This window comes from Xenopus tropicalis, chromosome 6 (genome assembly GCF_000004195.4).
Source record: "Xenopus tropicalis strain Nigerian chromosome 6, UCB_Xtro_10.0, whole genome shotgun sequence".
NCBI classification, from domain to species: domain Eukaryota; kingdom Metazoa; phylum Chordata; class Amphibia; order Anura; family Pipidae; genus Xenopus; species Xenopus tropicalis.
The window spans coordinates 44,002,744-44,025,411 of NC_030682.2; the positions used below are offsets into that span (position 1 = coordinate 44,002,744).

Sequence of the window (22,668 nt, forward strand, 5' to 3'; positions counted from 1 at the left end):
TCTGTGAGGACAAAATCTTGATAAAAGGGGTCATAAACTCCCTAGAAAAAAAACAAATGTGAATGCTATTTTCTGATTTACACATCATGTGTGAAAGATGCTTTTTATCCGTTATGATTATGTTTGGGGCGCTTCCAGGCTTTTCCCTCTGGAGAACATTTAAAAAAGATACTTTCCCCTCCTCCAAGAAAGTTTAGAACTAAAATTCAACACCACTGGCGGAACACCCTGTTGCCTGTTTCAGTCCAGATATATCCCGTGACTGCCAGAGTGGTCGACAGCACAATGTGCCATAGTGTCATAAGGTTACATTTAAAGGTATCATGATACTTAAGTGGTAAAGGGCCAATCTCTAATGATATTTTATATTTAGAACCTGGGAAAAGTAAAGCTTTTATTTAGCCTCGTGCACTTTCACATGATGTAGTTTTCTGTTCACATACACAATGAACAAATGTGGCCATTACGGCTAATAATAAATTACTAATAGTTTACAATGTAAACTTCATGTGAAAAATCTGGGCTACTGCTAAATAAATGCAGGTACCTGGTTAATGGCTTTTAACAAGCTAATTTAGGCACTTTATAACTATTGTGCTGTTTAAATGAGTACTAATGAGGGTGTAATAGGAATATAATAAAACCTGACTTGCATTTAAGCCCAAGCTTTCCCTCGCTAGTAACTGCTTTCTTTTTCTCTGCTTTTTGTATCCTTCTATAACATAACTTTACACAAAATCAATAATTGACATTATTATTGCAAAACAAGCATCAAAGGCAAATTTTATATAAAGCTGCCCAAAAATCATTGGCATTGCACTGGCCTAGTCAGTATAACACTAGCCAAGCCTGGGGCCAGTATTACAAATTTATTTGTAATTAGTGATGGGCGAAAAGTTTCGCCAGGCATGGATTCGCGGCGAATTTCCGCGTTTCGCCATTGGCAGATTGTTTCGCGAAGCGGATGAAAAATTTCGCAGCGGAAAAATTCGCCGCACGTCCAAAAATTGTCGCCGGCGTCAAAAAAGAATAGTCGCAGGCGACAAAATAATAGCCGCGCGACAAAATAATAGCCGTGCGACAAAACAATAGCCGCGTGCGACGAAACAATAGCAGCGCGACGAAACAATAGCCGTGCGACAAAACAATAGCCGCAGGCGACGAAACAATAGCCGCGCGACAAAATAATAGCCGTGTGCGACGAAACAATAGCCGCGGGCGACGAAACAATAGCCGCATGCAACGAAACAATAGCCGCGTGCGACGAAACAATAGCCGTGCGACAAAACAATAGCCGCGTGCGACGAAACAATAGCCGTGCGACAAAACAATAGCCGCGTGCGACGAAACAATAGCCGTCGCACGACATTTTCGCCGTTTCGCGAATTTTTCGCCATTTTGCGGATCTTTTGACAGATTCGCTCATCACTATTTGTAATGTACTTTCCTGTAAATTTGTAATGCTGTCTTTTTCTGCCCCTGGAATGCCTACTTAAACCTTAATCTTACCTCTTCTTTGTCCAGATGATCCAGAATCAACAGAAAGCTCTCCTTTATGTTAGGGTCCTTCTACAGGGCTTCACCGACCCATTTCTCTCTGGCCAGTAAGTTTATCTTTAAAAGGTGGCAACCCTTAGTATCATGCAGAAAAAAGAAACATGTGGAGCCCAAAGGCCACCAACCTTTCACAACCCCTTTCATAGTGGGTACAAGTTTCATATGTCAGTGTTGCTTTCGGTGCATTTAAGTGGCCCATAGCAGCCCATTATCCATTTATATTGATTATGCATAGAAAATGGCTTCTGTATGCACAGTGACAGTTTCCCTTTATCCAGTCATTTAGCTGTATACAGTACAGAGTTGAGTTGTTTTCTAAGCAGCCAAGGCCTCTTACTTTTTATTTATCGCCTCTTTGAAGATTCATCTGGGGTCCATGGCTAGTAAGCATTCATCCTGATAAAGCTCCACCATCACTTTTTCTACTGCTTACTTTTCTTGACAGCCTTACCTTATATTTATGTGCTCCAGGCATGCTGTGTGTGAGATATCCTACAATAATAATTGCAAACAAACCAGAAATAAATCTATTCACATTTGTTCTCCTTCCCTAGCTGCCAAAGCCATACTATAGAAAGATCCAGGTGTGCTTTACTTCTAACTTGTAATCAAAGCTAAAAGCCTCTGTTTCTAGTTTTACTAGGGATTTACCAGGTTGCTGTCTTTCATCTTTGTAAATAAACATATACTGACCAGATACTATTTAGTTGTATGTATTATATGTGCTGTAATATATGTGCAACATTGTACTGTTTGTGATATTTTCAAATACACTTTCTAAATATATTTCTTTTTGATAATACTACCTGTTTGAACTGCCTCATTTGTTAGTGTGCCCTCTATATATGGGTAATAGTACCCCAATATTTGAGAGCCCTGTGGAAGGACACTGGTTTATATCAATTGCATGGCATACGGACTAAGGTGTGACGTCTAACCTCGCCAGTACATAATACCTCTTTCAAACTTAATGTAGTTTTGTGGAGACCCCTGGAAAGGCTTTAAATACTTAAAATAGTCTGCAGAAAATGTGTTTTTGACTTTATAGTACCTATTCCAAAAATAGCTTGGTCAGATTTATAAATGCATTATGATAATCATACCCATAACGGTATTACTATTTTACCATATTTTTCAGATTGGCGAATGGTTTCTCGCAACCTTTATCTCATCCGCTCTTTCCATTTTTCCATTTTAGATGCCAGTTTCCATAAGTATGACTCATGGCAGCTTTTAATTGATTATTCTAAAATTCTCATTTGTCTTTATGGTTGAGTTAAATGTTACTATAATCCCGTGCTCACAGAGCAAAGCTAGTCCCAGCCTTCCCATTGGCTGTCATAAGAGAAGCTAAATTCCATCGAATAAAGGAGCCAACAAAAGCCATCTGGGTAGCCTGGTAGTGCTGAGATAATTTACAATATATTACAGGCTGTAGTTATGCACTTCATAAAAGGTCATAATTCAAACAAAAGGTCTGTTCCCCTTCCCTGCTGGGTCAAATATGGCTTCTGTTAAGGCTGGCTAATACACTAAGGTTAAAAATGATTTCTTTGTGAAACGGAGTTGAGCATTTAAGATTTAGTAGAAGTCTAAGATTTAGTAGATTTTTTCCGTTATACAATTTGAATTATGGCTGGAGTCTGCAAAACTCCATTCAATATCATAATTAAGTGGACCCAGAGATTTGCAGGCAGATGCTAGAGCAACTGGACTTGCTAAGTAATCACAAGATGTTTCACTACTCATCCGAGCAACTTCTTTAGTTTAACTGACTGGTGTGGGAAGTCCTTGTCATATAAACTCTTCCACTAGTTCAATAACAATGGTGTATTGTAACTCTTTAGAGAGGTGACAACTCAAACTTGCAGAGGTGTGAACATTAGCCTCTTGTGCCTTTTGGCCTGGAGGTCGGGGATAATGGCCCTTTTCTAAGCTTTGGTGACGGAGAGGCCGAAAACTCTGGATTCTGGTTGAGTCATTAGGCCTGAAGTTTTTGGGAGACATTTTTGGGACCCTTTTCCTTTTAAGGGAGGTTTTACTGATTGCACCATGCACTTTAGGATGCATTTACAACCCCAGGGGTTACTGAAAGCACAACCTCAAGGTTTAAAGAAACCTTATTATTAGACTGTAACTTCCCTTCCTCAGGTGCTCTTATGTGTTTTGCCATGAGTCTGACCCAGCCTTCTCATTTTAGCTGTTGGCTAAGCCCAGTCTCCTGAGTTGAGCTCTCTTCCCTAGTGTCCTGACTTCCTGATATTATTAGAATTATTTGATTAAAATTAAGACTAATGGAAATGGCAGTGCCGTAATTCATAACTGTCTGGATATCAGTTTTCTGGATAAGAGACTTCAAAAAATTCTCACTTATGATTTTCCTTCTATTTTCCACATTATAATAAATAATATATGTGTATTTTTTTGTTACCATAGGTCACAAGACTTTCTGCCTACTTACTGGCAAGAAAATAAGGTCATTAGTGTACCAAACTGCTCCTGATGTTATTGAACTGTCAGTCCCAGCATTCTGGAAGTTTTAGATCAGCGATATCTGTAGGGCTACCATTTGTATATAGCTGGCATAGCATTGGGAATATCCTTTAATACAGAAAGGAAAAAGCCACTTGCTTGAGTTCCCCTGTCAATAGTGCATAGTAATATTTGTATGTATATGTATGTATATCTTTATTGTATTATGTACAGTAGGACAATAAATGTATACATCAGGGGGTTATTAAGATAATAATAGAGAAATACAAGGTATAACAATAAATACAAATAAATACATTACAGTTGCAATAAGTTAAGAATCAAATAGACAAGAGGTAGAGTAGAGCTAACAATCTAAATGGGAGGGTAATTTACAGACACATAGGAGAATAATAGTGCTGCAGGTTACAGTGGGTGACTGCAATATAAGTGCTGCAGGTCACAGTGGGTGACACTGCAATATAAGTGCTGCAGGTTACAGTGGGTGACACTGCAATATAAGTGCTGCAGGTTACAGTGGGTGACACTGCAATATAAGTGCTGCAGGTTACAGTGGGTGACACTGCAATATAAGTGCTGTAGGTTACAGTGGGTGACACTGCAATATAAGTGCTGCAGGTTACAGTGGGTGACTGCAATATAAGTGCTGCAGGTTGCAGTGGGTGACACTGCAATATAAGTGCTGTAGGTTACAGTGGGTGACACTGCAATATAAGTGCTGTAGGTTACAGTGGGTGACTGCAATATAAGTGCTGCAGGTTGCAGTGGGTGACACTGCAATATAAGTGCTGTAGGTTACAGTGGGTGACTGCAATATAAGTGCTGTAGGTTGCAGTGGGTGACACTGCAATATAAGTGCCAGTTCCCAGACCAGGTGCTGTGCGAGTGCCCCAAGAGGGAGTCTTGGAGTTTAGTTCTGAAAAGATGGAGGATTCTCTCTGGAGGAAGTCAGGGATGGCATTCCAAATGTAAGGAACAGCAAGGGAAAAGGGTGTAAGGCAGGAAAAGGCAGTAGTAGTTGGGGAGGCTAGTTAGTAGCAGGTTATAGTAGTCTAGTCGGGATAGAACGAGAGCATGCATTACCAGCTGTTACAGTTGAAAGAAAGGGATGGATTTTGGCAATATTGCATAAGAATATTTAGATTTCTAATGCTGTTGCTGCTTACATATACAAACTTACATGCTGAGGAAAGAAGCAAACATTCAGGCTGCTATGTAGGTTGAGGACTTAATATTTATTGAGAATTGAATAAGTGTGAAACTATGTTATTGCGTTAGTGCTGAGATGATTAGATGGTATTAGGTATCATAAAATAGTGAGCTATAATCCAGGGAATTTAGAGGGCATTAGGACCAGGGAAATATGCAGTTCTCTGTGAAGTCTGGCAGCACTGAGGTTATGTGTGAAGGGGAGGCAACCGCTGCTTATTTACATCTGTTCAGAAGAACTGAGTTCAGTGTCACAACAGAGCAAGGCTGAGGCTCGGGCTACATCTGGGCTTCTTTCCCTTCCTCGCAGCTGGGACTGGCTGCTCGGCACTTTGCACTCATGTGAAGAGATCCCACAAGGAAGAGGAAAAGGTCTTTTTATTTGTAATTTACTACTTTCAACAACTACTTTTGACATTAATTGCTTTTATTCCCATTCTGAGGGAAAAAACAGCACATTGTTGTCATTTCACTTTTTCACCGGTGTGGAGGGATTTATCTGCAGGCATCTGGATGGGAAATGAATAAGAAGATATAAACAGCAAGTGCTAGAAGAGGGAAAAAGACCTGCGTGGGAAAAGTAGATGTGAGGCAGTCAGGGAAACTGATCTGGAATGAAGACATTTACTAATATCATGTGTGTCTCATTCTGCAACGCACATCATGTTACTGAGGAAGAGATGCAGATTGCTTCTATGCCAGCTGCAGGTAGTCATGCTTATGTTTGGACTGTTGTTGGTGCTGGTAATTGTGGCAATACTCAATCCAGAAGCCCAGCGTGAGGACAAACCCCAAGATTTTCAGTATTACTATGAAGGCGGTGGACATGGATGGGCAGGTGAGGACTTAGTGCAGGAGAGAGCTGAGGAAAGCAATCACTTTAAAGTGGAATTGCTGTCTCCTCTGTCCTCACTTAGGGAGGAGGGGCTCATTGCTATAGGCATGTCTGGTCCAGAGAGGAACTTTGACAAAGTACCAAGAAAAATGTACAGAATAGTGAAACAACTCAAGCGGAAGAATGAGGAAACTTCACCTTCTCTGGTACTGCGGAGCGAACTGAACACAAATGGTTTTGATGAAGAAGTCAGCAAAAATATTCCCCTGCACCGGATTATACCTGATGGTCGCCACCCAGAGTGAGTACTCAGAGTTTTCTTGGTATTAGATACAGAAGATATCAAGTGCTATTACCAGTCTGCACTGCAGTGGGGTTCCCTCAAAGCATTCTTACTATATTTTTGGTTGCCCTTAGGGGTGGGCCCAATAATGTAAGTGCAATTCTTAAGTATGTGCTTCACAGGGAAAGTTTTCTACAAAGTCATCAATTCACATAAAGAAAAAAAAAAGCCATGCCTGTCTAGGTAAAACAACCCATGAACCATACAATAAAGAAATTATGTAACAAGCCGAACTTGCAAAACACAGGGGTCCTGTTTAGAAGATTAAGAAATAGCTATTGTAAAAGTCCATTGAACTGCAGTGAATAAGTATGTTTTACACATACAGTCTCATTTATAAAGGAGGGGCAAATACAAACTGCAAAACCACAGAAGCAAAATGCCATGTTTTTTTGCCCTGGAATTTGCTCCTAGAGCCCATGGGTATAGGTTTTTGCACCTCTCTTGGCATAAACTGCAGGGCTCTGCTGCCTGAGGGAAGATTCTTAGCTTTCCTCATGCCGCAGGGGCACATAGGCTTCCCCTGGCACACCCCTAGTTTGCACGTCATATGAACACGCAAGAAGTAAGATTTGCATCTCTTAACCCTCCTGAACTTGCTCCTGGCCCTTATTAAATGAGCCCAGTAGTCTTTTATTTTTTCTTACAGATGTTTATATACTTAACAATTTGGGATTTCCTTAACGTAACATATTTTTCGGCTGCCACGAACACAGTCATGCTGTGAGCCACTGACATGTTAAAGATCAAAGAAGCCAGGAAGTTCAATCTACAGTGTCTGCACTATTGTGCAGATTATGTGTTGGGCCCAACTAAGAAGGTTAAGGGATAACAACAACATTTAAAATCTGCAGCCAACAGCAACTGTATTAAGTAACATAATTTCACTGAAGCCCAGGTATGTTTGGAAACACACAACACACACATATACAACTACACACATCCAGATATATACAGGTACATACTTCCACATGTATAGACACAAAATATGAAAAGGTGAGCTGGTTGCATACCTGCAGATTCCCTACACACAGCTGCAGGCAGTGCAATCTATTCTTAATCAGCCATCTTTCCTATAGAACTTAGCCCCACAGCTTGCCCAAGGGCAACACAGGGCTCTTTGTGTTGCATCATTTTATTTTAATGCAACCCTCAAACATGTTAGAGGAAACAGTTGGATAGCACTAACTTAAATGTGCTGTTCCACTCACATATTTATCTTTGATTAAGATTTACTGGAGAGACGTGTAATTTAGATTTATATATTCCTTACTCCATACAGCTAAATGGAAACAAAGTGACCCTTATTTAAAATATGAAATACACCCAAATACAGACACTCCCTTAAAGCAGATAATATGTAATGCTTGTGTTTGAAACATGTGGAATAATTATGCACATACATGTTATGTTCTTAAACTGTCATGTGTTTAAACCAGATCACCATTTTCGACAACTTTCTAACCTTCAAATAAAAAACATAAAAAAAAATTATGAATGAAGTATGTAAAAACCAAATATCATAAACATAGGGAGCAATAGTTAAAATGTTTAGTTTGCATTATAACAAGTGCCTTCAATTCCAGGTGGAGTCATGGGCAGGAGTTCATGAATGGGTTGGGGGTCCCCAGGCGGCAGCCCTGGTGATCCCCTGCCACCCCAGGCCAACACTGGCAGTGAGCAAAATAGAAAGATGAATGAAAACTCTGCTTCCTACTGTATGTGTGCATGTGGCTAATTGTTGTTTCCCACTCTGCACAGATGCCTTCAGCAGAATTACGGGGAAAAACTTCCCATAGCCAGTGTTATTATCTGTTTTCACAACGAAGGCTGGTCTACACTTTTAAGAACTGTACACAGCGTACTTGATAATTCACCAAGAACATTCCTGAAGGAAATTATCCTTGTAGATGACCTAAGCCATCAAGGTAACCATCAACTTCAATCAATGTGGTTAGAGTTATCACTTAATAACTCTGTTTGTATTATATCAGTATTGGGCTCCTAGTTCATTGTATTTAATGGTAGAGAACATATTTGCATCCTGAATGAATTTTATTCCTGGAGCCTCATGACAAAATAATAGAGGCATCTTCTCTCATCTGCATCATAAAAAGAAACTATTAAGCTAATTTATATTATATTACTGATGGGAAAATAATGTTCTCAGCCTGGAGCTTCTTTTTTTCAGGCTTGTGGAATTAATAAGCAACATAATGACATATTGCTTAAGTAAAGCCATTAATTAAAACCCTTTGTATTTACAAAGGACTGCCTGATTAAATGGTACTGTTACTAAGAAGCAAAATGTATTTTATGTTCCTTGGTTAGGGATGGAATTGCTTTTACAAGCTTCAAGTTTCAACAGGTAGGTGAATATTTGAAGGCTGTTTACTAATTCTTTATTGTGAGAACGTAGTTGCGAGTATGATAGCTGGTTGGGTTAGTCACAAGTAGAGGTATATATAACCTGAACGGCAGGGTGAAAATAATCATCTTGAAATGCAGTGGAAAGAGGTCCCTGCTCATTTGGATCATATCAGAAGTCATGCTGTTTATCATAAAGATTTTGGCGGAAATAGTGGAGATAGCCCGCAACTTTAAAATATGGTTGATCCTAGTGGAACATTTGTGCAACAAAAATAGTGTTCATTAAGTAAAATGAAACATTCTTTTTAAGGAACACCTCATAAGGTAATCATTTATCAGTGATATTGTGAAGAAAAAATGTCCTTAAGAAGCATTCTATTTATAAATTGTACTTCTTTAAAGACTGAAATGGGTTTCTTAAAGAGAAGTTTTGCCTTTTTGCCCCTAGAGTTTCCATCTGAGATGCATCAAAAGCCAACGGGTCATGAAGTTGAAAAGGTTTTGTGTCCATAGGAGGTGCAGGTTGCTTGCCAGCCATATCCCTTACTATGTAGTTTTTATGATCCTTTTAAAACTTTTGCCTATTTATTGATGCCAAAAACTGCTTTAAGTTGTAGACAATTTCCAAGAAACCTATGCCAGGGTGAAAATGGAAAATACTGTGGAAATGTCATTAACCATTTCCATTTTCTTTCAAACCAATTCAATAATATTTAGGCGTACTATTTTTCTAAATATGTGCCTTGTGCATTGCCAGCTAAATGGACACAGGGCAAAAATATTTATATGGTACTTGAAAATAACCATATACCTAGGCTTCCATTTGCCTTGGGTAACCTGCTTAAGGGCCAGGCTTTTATTTCAACATGATTCCACATTTTAATTGTATGTATGTGTTCCAAAAAAGACATTCATTGGCCTGTGTTCAGTTTAGAATTGGGTTTGGAGAATTAAAGAAGTAATAGATGGGCTAAACAAATACCGAATCAATGTAAAGGAAAAGTTGCAAAGGTAAATGGCTGAAGCATATAAAGAGTATGTTGCTGCAGGTATCGGAAGGTAATTTGGCAATTGTTTATTAAAGCAAAATATATAAATGTACCTGTCGTTATTGCAGAACATCTAAAGTCCGCCCTTAGTGAGTATATCTCCAGGATTGGTGGAGTGAAGTTGATAAGGAGCAACAAAAGGCTTGGAGTTATTGGAGGCCGAATGCTGGGAGCAGCAAGAGCAACAGGGGAAGTTCTGATCTTTATGGACTCTCACTGTGAGTGCCACCCAGGCTGGTTAGAGCCATTACTGAGCAGAATCATGCATAACAGGTAAAGTAAGGCTTGTGTTTTCCATCTCCTGCTTATTGCTTACTGTGTAAAAGGCTTGCACCTTTCATGTTTCTTTTGTTAAGCACTATACTTTTATGGGGAATAAGTTTTATAGGACCTATTTTTTTATGTATTTGATAAAATGTATATCTCTGTAATTATCAAGGCAAATTGTTTGACATGGCAATTACTGTTTGAATATAGTTATGGGCAGAACAATTACTTTATTGTCATAGTAAGTTGGATTAAAAGACACACATCCATCAAGTTTTATGTCTACATGAAACCTGCCTAACTGCTAATTGATCAAGAGAAAGTAAAAAATACCCTTCTGAAGCCTCTCTAATTTGCCTTTAGAGGGCTAAAAATCAGACCAGTCCCTTGATTAACTTGTACCATGAGTTGACTTCCATAACCCTCTATTTTCTCACTTGCTAAAAAGCCACCCAACTGCTAAATATATATATATACAGTACACCTTCATAAACGGCACTCACGGCATAGAGTCCAACCATGGATCCTTTATTAAACCTCCATATCTACGCGTTTTGATCCACTGGGGATTGAAACGCGTAGATATGGAGGTTTAATGAAGGATCCATGGTTGGACTCTATGCCGTGAGTGCCGTTTATGAAGGTGAATATGAGAATTGATGTGCACCCGGTGCTTAATTTATGTCCTGGTGAGTGCCGACGACTGGACTTTATATATATATATACTGTATATATTTTTTTAACACAGATAAAACTGACTTCACAGACTGAAATAAAGCTATCATAGTCTGTCTGTTCTTGCTGGGGCCAATTCCCACCTATCCTTAGGCGCAAAGAGTGATTCAACCCATACCTTACCTTTTTCCATCGTGAAGTGATGGATTCTGGGACTCTGGGATCTTTAAGAGAATCTGTGCACCACCCACTATGGTGAGCAGAGGGACTTTCACACTCCATGACTTCACAATAAAAATACAAACGTTTGTAAACTTGCCCCATAATGTTCACATATCTTTGTTCCCTCATTATTATATGTTTTTTTTCCATATCTCTTGATTTTGCAAAGTTCATAGAAACCAGCCTAAGTTTTTATTTTTCTAAACAGGAATCGAATAGTCTCTCCTGTTATAGATTTTATAGACTGGAAGACATTTGAATATTCTCATTCGTCATTGCTGCAACAAGGAGTATTTGACTGGAAACTTGATTTTCACTGGGTTCCCCTGCCAGAACATGAGGAGAAGGTACGCCAATCCCCCATCATTCCATTCAGGTAATTTGAAATAATCGAGAATAAAATAAATTTGATTTGGTGCTGACATGGAGATTAGTGTAATATAATTTCTTTTAGTAATTAATGTTTAAGCACTTAATTTCAATTTTGTTTAAAATAATGATGAAATTAATTTATTTCCATGTAAGTGTCCAAATGGGTTTATTTTATTCTAATTTAATAGTCAACTTGTTTGCTATTGGTCCCCATATTTCTGGTTTGCACTTGTTAGACAGCGAATCAGCAGTATGAGGCTCCTTGTGCATCTCCTTTACTATGACCAGATATGAGAGGCTTATTTATGTGTAATTTAAAATGAAAATCCTTTGCGAATAATGTCTAAAGAAAATAATGAGGTGCCCAAAGCCAATGACTATTTTCATTGGTAGGATATATATATATATATATATGCTTAAAATGTTCTATGATCTCCCTCTAGAAGTCCAGTTATACCAGGATATGTGCTTGCATCTGATCGGCATTACTTCCAAAATATTGGGGGATTTGATACTGGTATAAATTCCTGGGGAGTTGAAACTACAGAACTATCAATTCGGGTAAATATCTATCTATCTATCTATCTATCTATCTATCTATCTATCTATCTATCTGTATATCTATCTATTTATTTACACACACACACACACACACACCCACCTACGTAAATATATATAAATAAGTAAACAAATAGTGTTGGGGTTTTGCCTGCCTGTGTTTTTAAAGGGGTTGTTTACCTTTAAATCAACTTTTAGAACTTTTTGTCTGAGACAATTTGCAACTGATTGAATGTTTTAGCTTTTTGTTGAGCAGCTCTCCAGTTTGGAAGTGTGGAAGTAAAAGACTGAACCAGGCCAGGCCCAGATTTGTGGAAAAGCTACAAAGGCCCAGAACTAGGGCAGCATACATTTAGGGGTGGCATGCCGCCAAGTCACACTTAAAATTTCTCACATATGGAGCACTGGGGACGGGAGGGGGGTTGGGGGGGCATAGATTGGGGATGGCCTCTGGGAGCATTTGACAGAAATCTGGTGCTGCCATTAATTGGCTAATGTGAGCTTACATGTATGTGTGCCCTTGGTGTGTTTGTATGAATTGTATGATCCCAGAATGTGGCCCCTAGTACTTAAAATTGCAATTTTCTATTTGGGATTAGCTCAGGCTAGCACTTAGAAGTGCACAATGTCTGTATCCATTAAGCATTCACTGACAGGGATCTTCTAAGGTGCATCTTTATGTAAAGAAAACTTATATGTGCAACCATTAAATTACTATTGTATATGTTGAATGTACATAAATATGACCAGATCTATACAAATACAGTCATATATTTATTAAGAGGCCTACAATAACACGGGTATCTAGGTGATACAAAATAATACGAACACATTGTTTCAAAACATTGCCAAATCCTGCTCTTGTTCATCTCTCCGCAGGTGTGGCTTTGTGGCGGCTCAGTAGAAATTGTGCCATGTTCACGAGTCGGTCATGCGTATCAGAATCACACTATGCACAACTCTGTTCAAAATGAGGATGTATTAAGAAGTAAAGTCCGAACTGCTGAGCTATGGATGGACTCATATAAGGCAATCTTCTATAGGAACGTTGGGAATTCTTTATTAAACAGGGTAATAATATGTGATAAAATATCCAATATTATGAACCCTTTGCATATAGATGATTAGACTCTCTTTGCTTAGATAGATAGCTAGATAGTCTGCACCAGACTTTCCTGTAGAAAAATCTTCAGAGGGACCCGATTGCACAGGAACTCCTACCTGGAATCCCACCCACCTACTCCAAGGCCCCGTCTAGGGAAAGCAGACCTTGTAGTGGTCCAGGACCCCGTGTCCCCTCCATGACTGAGAAGGTCTGCTTTCTCTATAGTTACACCAGTGGAAAAATAGAAAGGTAGATGGATATACAGTAGATATATCAGTCCCTGGGTGCCTGCACTTTCTGTTTCAATTTGAGGTGCACAATAAAAATGATATCTATCTGACCTAAGAGTAAAGGGTCCCGCAGGTTGCGGGTCAACCCGCATACCCTTAATAGACAGGGATTTTCTAAATATTTATCTTACTGTTCAGCAGCTCTCCAGTCCAATTGGGAGCTGAATAGGAGAGGGCCTGAATGTAAGATGTATAATAAAAAGTACACAACAATAAAATTGCAGACTCACAGAGCAATAAGTTTTTTGGTTGCCAGGTTCAGTTGCCCCCATTTGAAAGCTGTGAAGAGGCTGAAAAAGGAGGCAAATAATTAGGAAATTATAAAAAATTAAGACCAATTGAAATATTGCTAAGAATTTGACATGTGATAACATACTAATAGCGAACAACCTGTTTTAAGTGCTTTGTACACAGTTTATTTTATATAATATACTGACACCTGGTGGTGAAAATGGGATACAGCCCTACGCATGGAAGAAAACTGAAAAGGACTTAAAAGTACTTGCAACATAATTACGAACATGTGATTATTCCTTAGATTGATATTTTTGTACTGCTCCATACACTGTTGACAAATTATAATAAAGGATAATGATAATATTTTTGGGACCATCAACCACTATCTAGAATCAATACTATTTCAGAAAAATAGGCCATAGTAAAAGATTTATACACTGGCATGATTATAGGGAGCTCTAGGTGGGCTAGTGATGTAAATTAATACAACATCATGGCTGACATTACTGAATGGTTTTCAGTGGATAACTGCACTGCCAACTATCACATAACCATTAAGCACCCATCGGTTTGATATCCTGCACTGGCCATGGGCTGGCTCTGGACACCAGGACATTTCCTAAGGTGCAGGAAAAGGTGATTTACCATGTTAGCCAGTTAAAATGTTACAGGGTAACCCTTTTGAAATAAAAAATAACAAATATACCACTTTTGTTATTATTTTGTTATTTTTTTTTATCAAAAGGTTTACCCTGTAACTTATTAATTAAGTCAGAGCCCTCTGAGTTCTGTCTCAGAGGACATTTTCCCATCTGGCTGAAAGACAGTTTCAGTCTTAGGTGAAACACTGCAGGCATTTTTAGAGGCTAAAGAGATGTTTGACAGTTTCTATCTGGCTCTGCCTTCAATATCGGACTATCTGAAGCAGCCTATTGTGTTGTAGAAAGGTGTATCAAACTACTATACATTTATAGTTAGATAACATAACAGACTGCTTTTTCCTTAATAACTGAACTATTATTTGAATAGGATATGTCTGTTAGCTCTTATTGTACAAAGCCGAGGAAAGGGCCTGTCGGAAATCAGTGCATATATAAATTATCCAACCGTTTTAATTGATCTAGTACTCAAGTCCAGGTTGAGATATGGAGATCCTGAGGATGCCCTGGGTATTTTCCTCAGTCAGTTCCTGTAACAGGTGTGGCAAAATATTTCTCTTTGACAGATGTTTTATACCATCCCCAACTAAATAAGTCCAGAGGTAGCACCCATTTTTGAAACATAAAACTATCCCAATATCCAAGATCTCTCTCTCTCCTTGTAGGAGAGCCATATCATCTGTGCACATTAACCATGAATTTCCATATGGATTATTATGTGCATTATTCTTTATCCATATCTTTCTCCTATTTTAGATTCAAGAGTCTGATATTAATGAACATGAACAGCTGCGACAAAGGCTGGGTTGTAAGCGTTTCCAATGGTTTTTAGCTAATGTTTATCCAGAAATCAACATGTCTACATCTACACTGGAATCCTCTGGACAAGTAATTTCATTTTTATGGAAAAAATTATTCTAAATTTATTACAGTAAAAGAATCATTGGCAAATGAAAAGACGTGTACACTCCTTTAGTTTCATTAAGCTAACAACTGCAGAGAAATATTGGCCTACTGCCTCTTCTAAATGGAAGTAGCTTACTGCATCATTTATCATTATAAGTCACATAATTTTCAGGAAACATTTTATTTGTGACCCCTAGCTCCACAAAATAGACACACAGGCATGGGATCCTTTATCCAGAAATCCCGAATTATGGGAAGGCCATCTTCTATACAGTCCATTTTAATTAAATAATTAAAATTTTTAGAAATAATTTCATTTTTCATTTTCATAACAGTACTTTGTACTTAATCCCAACTAAGATAAAATTAGTCCTTGTTTAAGGCAAAACTATCCTAATGGGTTTAATTAATGTTAAAATCCTTTTTAGCAGACAATGTATGGAGATCCAAATTACAGAAAGATCTGGAAAACCCCAGGTCCTGAGCATTCTGGATAATAGATCCCATACCTGTTTACCAAATTTGAAAACAGATGCAAAGGGATTCAGTGCTGAGAAAAGTCCCCACCAGCTCTACCTTAAGGTGACCATACACTGTAAGATTCACTCGGTTGCAGCCTTGGAGGTTGGGTGGGCCTGTGTATTGCCACCTTAATGGTCTCTTGCTGTAACATAGGGTTATCAATGTTCAATTTTGTCTGGCAAATTATTACACTTAAATCCAACAGACAGTACTGTTTGGGGCACATTTACTAATCCACGAACGGTCCGAAGGCGTCCGAATGCGTTTTTTTTTTCGTAATGATCGGTATTTTGTGATTTTTTCGTAAATCGTCACGACTTTTTCGTAGCCATTCCGACTGTTTCGCAAAATGTCGCGACTTTTTCGTAGCGTTACGACTTGCGCGAATTGTCGCAACTTTTTCGTAGCCTTCGCGCCGAGTACGAAAGTTTCGGATTCATTCAAGCTTCAGTATCGTGACTTTTCTTGGGCCAGGTTGGAGCTGCAGAGTGCCATTGAGCCCTATGGGAGACTTTCCTTGGGCCAGGTTGGAGCTGCAGAGTGCCATTGAGCCCTATGGGAGACTTTCCTTGGGCCGGGTTGGAGCTGCAGAGTGCCATTGAGCCCTATGGGAGACTTTCCTTGGGCCAGGTTGGAGCTGCAGAGTGCCATTGAGCCCTATGGGAGACTTTCCTTGGGCCAGGTTGGAGCTGCAGAGTGCCATTGAGTCCTATGGGAGACTTTCCTTGGGCCGGGTTGGAGCTGCAGAGTGCCATTGAGCCCTATGGGAGACTTTCCTTGGGCCAGGTTGGAGCTGCAGAGTGCCATTGAGTCCTATGGGAGACTTTCCTTGGGCCAGGTTGGAGCTGCAGAGTGCCATTGAGTCCTATGGGAGACTTTCCTTGGGCCAGGTTGGAGCTGCAGAGTGCCATTGAGCCCTATGGGAGACTTTCCTTGGGCCAGGTTGGAGCTGCAGAGTGCCATTGAGCCCTATGGGAGACTTTCCTTGGGCCAGGTTGGAGCTGCAGAGTGCCATTGAGCCCTATGGGAGACTTTCCTTGGGCCGGGTTGGAGCTGCAGAGTGCCATTGAGCCCTATGGGAGACTTTCCTTGGGCCAGGTTGGAGCTGCAGAGTGCCATTGAGTCCTATGGGAGACTTTCCTTGGGCCAGGTTGGAGCTGCAGAGTGCCATTGAGCCCTATGGGAGACTTTCCTTGGGCCAGGTTGGAGCTGCAGAGTGCCATTGAGCCCTATGGGAGGCTTTCCTTGGGCCAGGTTGGAGTTGCAGAGTGCCATTGAGCATTATGGGAGACTTTCCTTGGGCCAGGTTGGAGCTGCAGAGTGCCATTGAGCCCTATGGGAGACTTTCCTTGGGCCAGGTTGGAGCTGCAGGGTGCCATTGAGTCCTATGGGAGGCTTCCAAAATCATGCTAAGTCTGAAAGTTTTGCCCGCTGTTTACGAGTGCTCAATACGAAAAAGTCGCGACAAGATACGAGCAAATCGTAATGGCTACAAAAAAATCAAGACTTTTCACGTAAGTCATAATGGTTACGAAAATGTCGCGACAATTTACGAAAAGTTGTAAAGGCGACGAAAAAATCGCAAAAAATACGAAAAAGTCGCAAAATGTTCGTTTTCCAGTCGGAATTTTTCCAATTCGGATTCGGATTCGTGGGTTAGTAAATTAGCCCCTATATGTACATGGTAAAATAGCAAACCAACACTATCAGTTAAGCAATACATAAATTCAATTGTGAATGTCCAAAGCAACCAATAAGCTCAAAGCAACCTGTCAATAATTGGAATTTATTGATATCATTTCATGCAATGTGCATTGCAATCTCATACACTCTTTATAAGACTGTTTTGTCTGTCTGTTTTGCAGCTGTTCAATGCAGGATTTGGATTATGCATGACGCATACATTTAGGGAAAGACTCTTTGTTACACCTGTTAAACTTTCCAGTTGTGATGAGAATGGCAATCAGGTATTATGCAAATTATGGAAATACAGAATTTCAAATTTTTATTAATTGCTATACTGGAGTAAATGAAACTAATACGTTCTACCGTTTAGGTTTTTGAGTATAACAGCGTTAATGAAATCAGGTTAACATCAGTGCCCCTTTGCCTTACTGTGAGACATGAGCAGATTTCATTTGAAAACTGTACAACCAGCAAACCTGCCGCCAGCCGATTGTGGCACTTTGGTCAGGTATGTGAATTTACAGTGTCCTATTTTGACATTATTGATATATTTGGTCTGAATTCCCTTGTTATTCATTTTTATCTAGGAAACCAGGCAGCAGAGCATTGTACATAACCAGTGCTCAACGAGGTGAAGATAGAGAAGGGATGTCACGTATGGCTTGTGTAGCGTGGTGTGGCAAAATAAGCCATGCCCAAATTATAAGCCTAATTAGAAGGCCTAATATTAGGTATTGGCCACCAACACTTTCTAGCTTGGCCCACTTTAAAGCAAAGATATTTTGCCATCTTCTGAACAGCTTGATGCCTGAAATGCAAGTGTGTGTTCCCTAAAAATACTGATTATGACTTTTCATATCTGGCAATTCAGCTTCTGCAAACAAGGTACCCAGGGGGCACAACCCCAGCATAACTATTAGAAATCATAGAACTCTATTTAACTTTATATAGCAATTAACAGTATAAGCTTTAGCTACTAACAGCTAAGGGTAAAGGTTTAAATATAAAACTAAATGATGAGGAGTTACAGGTGGCATTTGGGGAGGAACTGATGATTTTTAACTTCCTGCAACAGTTTGCTTCTTTTCCCAATAAAGTGTAAGCCGTGCTACAGTCCTTTTGAGAATGGATAGGATGGAGGGAGGTTCAAAGTTTCCTCTCCAGCATTAAGCTGTAGGGAAAAAAAGTTTCCCCTGAGGGGATGCCATTTTGCAGAAATAAAGTGGATGGCATCCCTGCCCAATTGCAGCACTGTACATAACTGAGCATCATGGGAACTATAATAAATAATTGCATGATGGGGCAATAATAGAAGTATTAAAAAATTAAATAGCTTGACAGTCACAGGTTATGCAACTAAAGAGATGTTTTATAAAAGATGGAAGACAAAGGCATATGTTAGTTTTATAATGATTGCTGTGGGATTTTATACAGGTATCTGTAGCACTTTCCTTGAGGTGGAGCCTCAGCGTATTATATTTCACTAGCCTCCTGTATCATCATGGGATGGAATGTCTTCCGTTTATATGATTGTTTAACCCAACAGTTCTATTCTACTTGTGCACATCTGGATTATCATGTTTATCTTTCCTATTCTTACAGGCTGGCTCTATCACACACATTCCTACCGGCAAGTGTATAGAGGCTATGGGCACTGGGGCCAGAAAATCATTGTACTTGAATCCCTGCAGTGACCATAGAAATCAGATCTGGAAAATGTTACCTGCTGTGTGTAAAGCATCTGCATAGTGTGTTGTACATTGTACTGGCTGCTAGAATGGAGACAGTTATTTATTAAATTTACACAACTGCAGATCTAAAATGGGTGGACCATAATCATTAATACGGAGTAACAACATAACTGGTCCCAGGATGGAATATATACTTGGAATCTGATTGTCACATACATGTGTATGGGGAACAGTGTCTGGCTATATAATTGGCAGCCGAGCAACAGTTCCGTTAGTGTTGCATGTTTCCTTCCTCCCATGACAAGGCTCCACTGGGCCAGATACTTTATTGTTATCAGATAACAGGTGGCACTGACCACACATAAATGCTCCCAAATATTACTGATGATTTCAATGCAGTCACCAACACTCTACCATGCTACAAACTACAGTGACTTTCCCATCAATTACAAGCCTCAAGATAACCAACTGAAAAAACTGGAATTGGTGCAGCCTAGAAAAATGTGGTGAAAGAAGATGAAATTCTCCAGGCAACAGGGTGAGCTCTATGTGCGTTATGGTGGAAATCTTTGCTCCCATAACTAGAGAGCAGCTGAACTTAAAAAAAAATCTTAAGACATAATAAAACGTAAACGTGTTGAATTATGTATAAGTGTATGATATTTATTCATAATGAGATGTATGTATTTATGTACACTGAATGTGAGGTGGGTAAAAATAAGGGAATGTCGTTGAAAGAAGAGATTTAAAAGAAATTTTAAGAAACGAAGATGCAGTTCAAGTTGTAATCGTTTTATAGATGTACTAAGAATAATGGGCGCTGTTGCTAGGTGGCAATCCTATCTATAGAACAAATGCTGTTTGCAGGTCATGGATTCAAACACTGCAAACACTTGTTTGTTCTACAGGAGATTGCCACCTAGCAACAGCTAATGGGAGAGTAGCCCACAATTAGTAGTTGCTTTTATGAATGCCCTTCATGTCATGGTGTTTCAAAAAGTTCTGGAAGAACAGAAAGGTAGAGACATCTTGGAGCAGCCTTTGTTGTCTTTTAAACTGGATGGTATCGATATTACAATTTTATAGTGAACAGAAATCAACTAATGTATATACTCGAGTATAAGCCGAGTTTTCCAGCACGAATAATGTGCTGAAAAAGTAACCCTTGGCTTATACTCGAATATATACGGTATATGGATTCTCACAGATGCAATGCGCTCATTGGGCGCACAACGCCCCCCCCCCCCGTGGACGACCTTATGGCATCATGCGCGGCGCGAATGTGCGCCCCGTATGCCTTTTTCAGTGAGTGTGTGCCACATTGTGGCGTGCCGCGGCTTGATGCGCGTTCCATAAGTTCGGTTATTACATGCACTAACAGAGGGCGTGCACGCGCGCTGCACCATTACGAGACATACGCGCTGTTAGTGCTTCTAATTACCGAACCGATGGGACGCACATCAAGCCACGGCGCGCCACAATGGGGCGCACATTCACTGAAAAAGGCACATGGGGTGCACATTCACTAAAAATGGCACATAAGAAGACCACTAAAAAAGTATAAAAAAAAACTTTTAAGAATAGCATGGACAATAATGAAATAGTAAATCATGCTTGACCAAATCATTCATGGCCTTCCACTTTGAGCATGAAGTACCAGACTAAAGATGTATTGTTTTGGGCATTTTGATTCTGGCAAACCAGGAAGTTCGAGATGAAGTAATGTAACATTGCAAGCATTGTTTTATTTTATAAGTATGCAAACTGCTACCATCCTCAATTCCTTAAGGGCAGATCTTTAGAAATAAAAAAGCTCCAATGATGCACTGTGTCTACTTAGGATTTGTAAGTACTGTATATACTCAAGTATAAGCCTAGTTTTTCACCACCCAAAATGTGCTGAAAAAGTCACCCTCGGCTTATACTTGAGTCGGGTGCCATGGGTCCCTCTAGACTAGCACCCTCTGTCCTTTGTGTGCAAATTAGGCCACCCGCAACCAGACCCTCCAGTGCCCTGGCCTAGGCTCCCACTAGCAATACTTATTTCCCCTTACATCCCTCCGGGACCGGGTCTGCGGCCAGTTTGCCAATGTGCAATCAGCGTGGGGAAGTACTTATATTGTTTTTGTTGACCTTCTTCCCTGCTTAGAGCTAGTTTACTGTTTTTCTTTGAAATAAATATTGAAAAACACATACCCCACTGATGTCTCAATTAATATAATTTCATTGGTATTTATTTAGATTATTAAAACTTAGCAGTAGCTGCTGCATTTCCCACCCTAGGCTTATACTCGAGTCAATAAGTTTTTCCAGTTTTCTTAGGTAAAATTAGGTACCTCGGCTTATATTCGGATCGGCTTATACTCGAGTATATACGGTAATTATTTTTGGTAATGGAGATTCACTAATGATGGGAGCGCACACAGCGCACAGAACCAATGGGACGAGCACAAAGCACACAGCAGGATGTCAAGTACTTGATAATTAGTATGGCAGCTTCCTTAGCCTTCCCAAACTTGCTTTTGTCTGCTGCTGTAGCATTTTTCTTTCTCTAAAGTTATCTATTATTTATTTATCTGTTATTTGATTATTGAAACTTAGCAGTAGCGGCTGCATTTCCCACCCTAGGGTTATACACCAGTCAATAAGTTTTTCCAGTTTTCTTAGGTAAAATTAGGTACCTCGGCTTATATTCAGATTGGCTTATACTCGAGTATATACGGTAATAATTTTGTGAGATTATCTGGCAGTTATTAATAATGCATAATAGTTCCTCTTAAGGAGTAAGTTCTGTGGAAATAAATTGAGTCCTTTAACTAAACACACCAAGGAATTATCAGTGTCTTATATTGCATATAATTCAACCACACTGCAGAAATACATTTTTGTGACCCTTTCAAGAAAGCTATGGCTAGAAGACATGCTCATTTAATGATAAGTGAGCACTAGTCAGGAGAATTATTAGATACATGTATTCATAATGAGAATGGAGTAGCCTCTGTAGAGGAGACACTCCTTACAGTTTGTTGTACAGGTATAGGACCCGTTATCCAGAATGCTCGGGACCAAGGGTATTCCGTATAAGGGGTCTTTCCGTAATTTGGGTCTCCACACCTAAAGTCTACTAAAAAATCAATAAAACATTAATTAAACTCAATAAGATTGTTTTGCATCCAATAAGGATTTTTTATATCTTAGTTGGGATCAATTATAAGGTAAGGTTTTATAACTACAGAGAAAAAGATAATCAGTTTTAAAATTCTGAATTATTTGATTAATATGGAGTCTATGGGAGACAGGCTTTCCGTAATTCGGAGCTTTCTGGATAACGGGTTTCCGGATAAGGGATCCCATAACTGTACAAGCAATGTTTTGTAACTTACTGATATAATAAAGTAATTGCAATATTATAAGTTTGCAAAGAGGCAATGCAAGATCTAAGTTAAATATTACAGTAAGACCAACTGGATATATTAAGGCACAATTACACCCTTAGCTAGAGAAAAAGAAAGAGAAGAGATTAAATACTAACCGTTTTAGGGGCTGACAACCCCAATGAATAGATTCATTTCTGTAGAAACTCCTAGGCCTGAAAACATTCTGTTATAAACTTTAGGGAACT

At 39.4% G+C, this 22,668-nt stretch overlaps 1 protein-coding gene across 1 annotated transcript; it reads left to right on the top strand.

Moving 5' to 3' along the window:
* The first annotated feature begins 5,488 nt into the window (after positions 1-5,488).
* Positions 5,489-19,693, top strand: galnt15 (polypeptide N-acetylgalactosaminyltransferase 15). The gene is made up of 10 exons (XM_002932790.4): positions 5,489-6,395; positions 8,199-8,365; positions 9,925-10,129; positions 11,229-11,396; positions 11,836-11,953; positions 12,830-13,021; positions 14,998-15,129; positions 17,535-17,636; positions 17,726-17,863; positions 18,958-19,693. The coding sequence occupies exons 1-10, from the start codon at positions 5,923-5,925 to the stop codon at positions 19,102-19,104; spliced, it is 1,842 nt and encodes a 613-aa protein (XP_002932836.2). The 5' UTR covers positions 5,489-5,922; the 3' UTR covers positions 19,105-19,693.
* Positions 19,694-22,668: the final 2,975 nt, after the last annotated feature.